At 40.4% G+C, this 6,138-nt stretch overlaps 1 protein-coding gene across 1 annotated transcript in view; it reads left to right on the top strand.

Annotated features, from left to right (window-relative positions):
* The window catches only part of pdzrn3b (PDZ domain containing RING finger 3b), a gene marked incomplete at its 5' end in the record, with an annotated part of 148,197 nt that overhangs the window by 133,763 nt on the left and 8,296 nt on the right, over positions 1 to 6,138 (top strand). The window contains 2 exon segments of the mRNA XM_014009480.1: positions 643 to 896; positions 4,678 to 4,765. Of these exon segments, the coding sequence (XP_013864934.1) occupies positions 643 to 896; positions 4,678 to 4,765 (342 nt within the window).

Below are 6,138 nucleotides of genomic sequence, written 5' to 3'. Positions count from 1 at the left end.
GTGTGTGTGTGTGTGTGTGTGTGTGTGTGTGTGTGGAGAAGCCTGATTTCTCATAAAACCCTATAGACACAGATCCTGTTTAAGCCTTCTCTATTAAATTTGAAGTCATTTTGGATCTTGTGGCACATTCTTGTGAGAGCGGGGAATTTAGAGGTTCTGTTCACGTCTTTCATCTGCACACAGACGTTAAGTGGCTCAACCACACCTAATTAGCCTCATCTCTACGGCACATTGCAGCCTTTTGAAAATAATCTTCTCAGGTTAATTCCCGGCGCCCTCTCCACTGTCTCTGCCAAAAGGTCACATTTATTCTCTGCTGAGAAACGACTTGGTTAAAAAGAGGAATCCTGCATGCAGCCACAGCTAATGAACTTGATTAATTAAAGAGAGACTCTCCCTAATTAAGGTCATATTCTACTTGGTCCAGCTAGGACCTTTTTATAAATAATATTGTGACACTAATGAGACGTTTCCCAAACAGCATCAGAGTTCACTTTGTGTGGTTGCAATGATTCATGTGAGAGGTTTACAATCAGATCAGCATGATGAACTTCCTCCTTACAGACCAATTAAAAGGATTGTTTGGAACCATTCTTTCTTAGTAACATGATTGGTTTTTTTTCCCTGTCTTTGGTCTCGCAGGTCAATGGTAAGGATCTCTCCAAGGCCACCCACGAACAGGCAGTGGAGGCGTTCCGCACCGCCAAGGAGCCCATCATGGTTCAGGTTCTGCGCCGGGCCCCTTACCCCAAACTGGTCAGTCCTGCTGCAGACATCCAGGTGTCAGACATGGGCACGCAGACAGACATCACCCTGCAGCACATCACGGCTCTTAGCAATATGCCTGCGTCCTCACCGCCAATGACAGAGCTGGAAGAGTATCTGCTGCCGGACGAGTGAGTACTGTCTCACCTAATGGGAAGTACAGTAACAAAAACTGTTCTTTGTGAAATACTGCTTTTATATGTTGTTAACTCTTACTGCACTTGGGGCCTGTTGATGGTGAAAATGGGAAAAGCCTGACCAATCAGAGGAAACACCCCTCTCTCTTTACACTTCACTGACTGTTTCTGGTTTATCTGTAACTTATTATCCATGCTTATTGTCTGTGCATTCACATAAAACTATAATTAATTCCATTTAAGTTTTAAGGAAACACTATACTTCTAGAGTCAGTTGCCGTAATTTGACTCCTCTGATTCATGTGAGGTGAAGCCTGATGGTTCACATACATAAGTTCTGAAACTGTAGTCATAGAATGAAAACTTTCTCAACCAGCGCAAGATCATCCTTCAAGAYGCTGCGCTGCCTGACAAGATCTTTGAACTCTGACGCCCTCAATGTCTGGAAGACTGCTTAGTGATTTTTTATATTTATTTTCTTCCCCTGTCAGTTGTTAAAATGAAAGACAAAGCTGTTGTTGTGGCAATGTTCCAGTCTGTCGTTTTCAGAATCAGCTTTAAACTGTTTCTGTCTCTCACGAGTCTTTATCTGAAACCATCCAAAATATGTAGGATCATCTTSATTAATTCGAAGTGATGTACATCAAAGAAGTTCAGCCAAGCTCAAAGTCTAGCCGATGTCTGACCACAGATGCAAAAAGCATGGCTTATATTGTATGGCATGGTATGAGGGCCAAAATTAAGAATATTGCACAACCAGCTGTTGCTACATCCTTGTAGCATGAGGCTATACACTCACCGGCCACTTTATTAGGTACACCTGTCCAACTGCTCGTTAACACTTTCTAATCAGCCAATCACATGGCGGCAACTCAGTGCATTTAGGCATGTAGACATGGTCAAGACAATCTCCTGCAGTTCAAACCGAGCATCAGTATGGGGAAGAAAGGTGATTTGAGTGCCTTTGAACGTGGCATGGTTGTTGGTGCCAGAAGGGCTGGTCTGAGTATTTCAGAAACTGCTGATCTACTGGGATTTTCACGTACAACCATCTCTAGGGTTTACAGAGAATGGTCCGAAAAAGAAAAAACATCCAGTGAGCGGCAGTCCTGTGGGCGRAAATGCCTTGTTGATGCCAGAGGTCAGAGGAGAATGGGCAGACTGGTTCGAGTTGATAGAAAGGCAACAGTGACTCAAATAACCACCCGTTACAACCAAGGTAGGCAGAAGAGCATCTCTGAACACACAACATGTCGAACTTTGAGGCAGATGGGCTTCAGCAGCAGAAGACCACACCGGGTGCCACTCCTTTCAGCTAAGAACAGGAAACTGAGGCTACAATTTGCACAAGCTCATCGAAATTGGACAAGAGAAGATTGGAAAAACGTTGCCTGGTCTGATGAGTCTCGATTTCTGCTGCGACATTCGRATGGTAGGGTCAGAATTTGGCGTCAACAACATGAAAGCATGGATCCATCCTGCCTTGTATCAACGGTTCAGGCTGGTGGTGGHGGTGTCATGGTGTGGGGAATCTTTTCTTGGCAYTCTTTGGGCCCCTTGGTACCAATTGAGCATCGTTGCAACGCCACAGCCTACCTGAGTATTGTTGCTGACCATGTCCATCCCTTTATGACCACAAAACCGTTACTAGYGTGGTGTACCTAATAAAGTGGACAGTGAGTGTATCTATTCCTATTTATCTGATTAATGATACTCCAGTAACTGAGAGGCCGGTGCTGGCAAATGAGAAGATTATTCAATTGCTTTAGCAATGGAGAGACTAGCAACTAACGTGGATAAGCTGGCGTTAGCACTGGAGATGCTAGGGACTAGCATGCCTAAGATGCTCACCTACTTTATTAGACACAAACTTTTTAGAATAAAGAAAACTTTCTCAACAAAAATGGTTTGACATACAAAACCCCATCATCAACATGCACTGATATACGGAAGCATAGAGCTGTCACAAGACATGAAATTATTTTTAAACTGGATCTCGTTCTAACGAGAAAACTCTCGTAAAAACGAGAAAATATGTCGTCATAACAACAAAAATATCTCGTTATAATGAGAAAACTATCTTGTAAAAACGAGAAAACTATCTTGTTATATCAAGATAACCATCTCGTCATAACGTATTATGGTTTCTTCTGGTTTGTCACTTTCATGGAAGTTTATTGCCTGGAAGGCGTGATGGAGAACATGACTGAGCCACTATAAGACTTTTTAAGAAGACGAAATCTGCAAGAGGAACACATTTCTAGACTAAAACATGACAAAGTAAGTTAGTACTGAATAATGTTTTTGAAATAATAGCTTCTGGATTCAGATTAGAGAGTGCATATTGCTGAAGAAGTGCTACTAGCTGCAACGTCTGAGCACAAATCCAAATAATATGCATTCTGTTTGTTTTTGTTTACTGTATATAGTGGCTCAGTCGTGTTCTCCATCACGCCATCCAGGCAATAAACGTCTGTGAAAGTGACAAACCAGAAGAAACCATAACACGTTATAACGAGATGGTTATCGTGATATAACAAGACARTTTTCTCGTTTGTACAAGATAGTTTTCTCATTATAACGAGATATTTTTGTCTTTATAATGACATATTTTCTCATTTTTACAAGACAGTTTTCTTGTTATAATGAGATCCAGTTTAAAATAATTTCATTCGTGTGACAGCTCTATGCTTCYGTACTGACAGGTGTTCCTTAGACAGATTTTACTGGTGAACATGATGTCAAGCATAAATATTAAACATAAAACATATAACTGTGAAGCAGACAGTTTTAGTTACCACATGAATTGGCAGCTGTGTTTGCCCTTGTCTATTGGTCGACAGCGATATATTTTTCTCTCTCTCTCTCTCTCTTTAGTCAAGTTATGAGAAAAGCAAGAGCTATCAAGTTGGGTTTTTTTAGAGAAAGTTTAGTTTATAAAGTTTTCTTTTATTCAAAAAAGTTTGTCTAGTAAAGTGAGCATGCTAGTTGCTAGCCTCTCCAATGCTAAYGCCAGCTTATCCATGCYAGTCGCTAGCCTCTCRGATGCTAACMCAAATGAATAGTCTTCTTCTCATTTGCCAGCTGCGTGTCAGTTAGCGGTGCCGGCCTGTCAATAATCAGACCAATAGCTGGCTCAGGAATAGATATAGCCTCCTGCTAAAAAGATGTARCAACYGCTGSCTGTGCAATAGTCTTAATTTTGGCCCTCATATTGTGCCATAATAGTGGACATTTATACCCAGACACCTGAAAAAAGGCTGTTCTGTTCCTGGTTTAATAGTCTTTAAAGAAGAAAAGTCTTAATGTCAGAACCCAGCAGTGCTGAAAAGGTCACTATTAAAATGATAGTTCAGTTTTATTTCCATATTCCCAAAGTGCTYGTGTCTGTGTGGATGTGTGTTTGTGTGTGTTGAGCTCTGGTGCTCAGAGACCCAATGTACATTTCACACACTGCCCCAGCATCCAATGCCCTTTAATGAATAATGCTAAGTACTTTAATTTGATTTGAGATGAGTCAAATTAATAACACACGTGTTAATTTGCAGTTTAGCCTCTGGGCGTAGCATCATTATATCTGATCTGAGAGTTCTTTCTCCATTCAGTTCAAATTGCTTCCCTTCTACGTCTCGTTTCATTTTCCAGCTCTCAGGTGAAATTAAATCCAAACAGACAAATGTGGCAGTGTGTTTTGGCTTAATTGTGAAGTGTGTTTCTCTAATTTACTTCCCATTTTCTTCCAGTTGATTATAATTAGTCTCTTTTCTTTTCTCAGGCATCCTCCTGGGCATGCATTCTTTGACCCCAACGATTTCCTAGAGGGAATGCAACAGGACATAGAGCGTGAGGGGCTGGAATATGAGGTAAATCATCTTAGTTTGACTAATTTCATGACTAGTTTCTAAAATAAAATGGTTTAGGACAGGTGTGGACCTGACATCACGCGTATGTCTCCAAGTCTAGTAGTCAGCGTTAACTACTAGAACTACAATAAATCCAACCTTTGTCCTCCATACAAACACTAGATCTACACCCAGACTTGAATACAGGGGCTGTTTTTTTTTTACCCTAGCAGATGCACAACGGAGACATCATTCATTACGTTTTAATGACAGGGATTAAAATGTAGTCTTCTTCTGTTGCTCAGTGGAGAAGAGGCCCAGTAGATAATTAGATGGCACAGATAATAGGGCAACAGTGATGGATCTGATGATGCTAACAATGGCTGGATGAAGCTATGATAYAAATGCTGTGGTTCCACCTTCATTGACCTCCACTGACCCTGATACCCCCCGTTAATAAACCTCTCTATTGTCTGGTATTAACACCAACGGAGGAACTGTGAATGATTCCCAGTGATTCACTGATTCAGCCATTCATTTTGACTCGCCTTTGGCAGAGCCCCAGACTTGCTTCCTTTTTTACTTGATTTTTTTAATTCCAAAATATCACATTTCTTTCTAATGTAAGTTAGCTAGGGTGTATGTTAAAAAAAAACATGCTTTCTGTGCTACACACAGGCACTCAACTTAAAATATACGTGTTTCAGATAATTACCATGAACCACCCACAAACACGTGTGTAGTTCAAATGAATGATTTTTTTACTTGAACTATGAAGGTGAGAGCAGAAAGGTGAGGCTCAGGAAAGCTTATTGGGTTTGTGGTGCTGYAGCCACATCCAAACTAACCTCAGAGTCTTTGATTAGTTTTCCTGGTTTGAAGAGGAACATCTGACTTTCTGATGTTCCTTTTGGGATTCAGTCTGTTTCATATCATGTCTGTTCACTATTAAGTCATAATGTTTAAATACATTCAACTTGGTTTGATACTAAAGCAGTCTAACCAAGAAATCATATGGTGGGATACAATCACATGACTCTGTAAATACAATAATAGAGTAGCTCTTGACATTTCATTTATATCAGCCATATCATACCAATGTCAAATTGTCATAAAGATATTTTTGTCATGGTTATGTCAAGTTGTCATAACCAAGACATTTTAAACAATGTTAACTTTGCATTAAATGTGGCATAATTTACTGAATTCTTGTGAGGCACATAGTCATTTTCAAGTTGATTTGTTTGTTTGAAAATTTATAAGAAATTCAACTCAGAAAATTTCCACTAAAAAGGCTAAACCAGGGGTGGGCAATCCTGGTCCTCGAGGGCCGCAGCCCTACAGGTTTTATGTTTTTCCCTGGTCCAACACACCTGATTCAGACATTAAATTAC

Source organism: Austrofundulus limnaeus, unplaced genomic scaffold (assembly GCF_001266775.1).
Source record: "Austrofundulus limnaeus strain Quisiro unplaced genomic scaffold, Austrofundulus_limnaeus-1.0 Scaffold58, whole genome shotgun sequence".
Taxonomy (NCBI): domain Eukaryota; kingdom Metazoa; phylum Chordata; class Actinopteri; order Cyprinodontiformes; family Rivulidae; genus Austrofundulus; species Austrofundulus limnaeus.
Note: the sequence above shows the minus strand (reverse complement) of the source record. Positions and strands in the feature narration are given on the sequence as shown.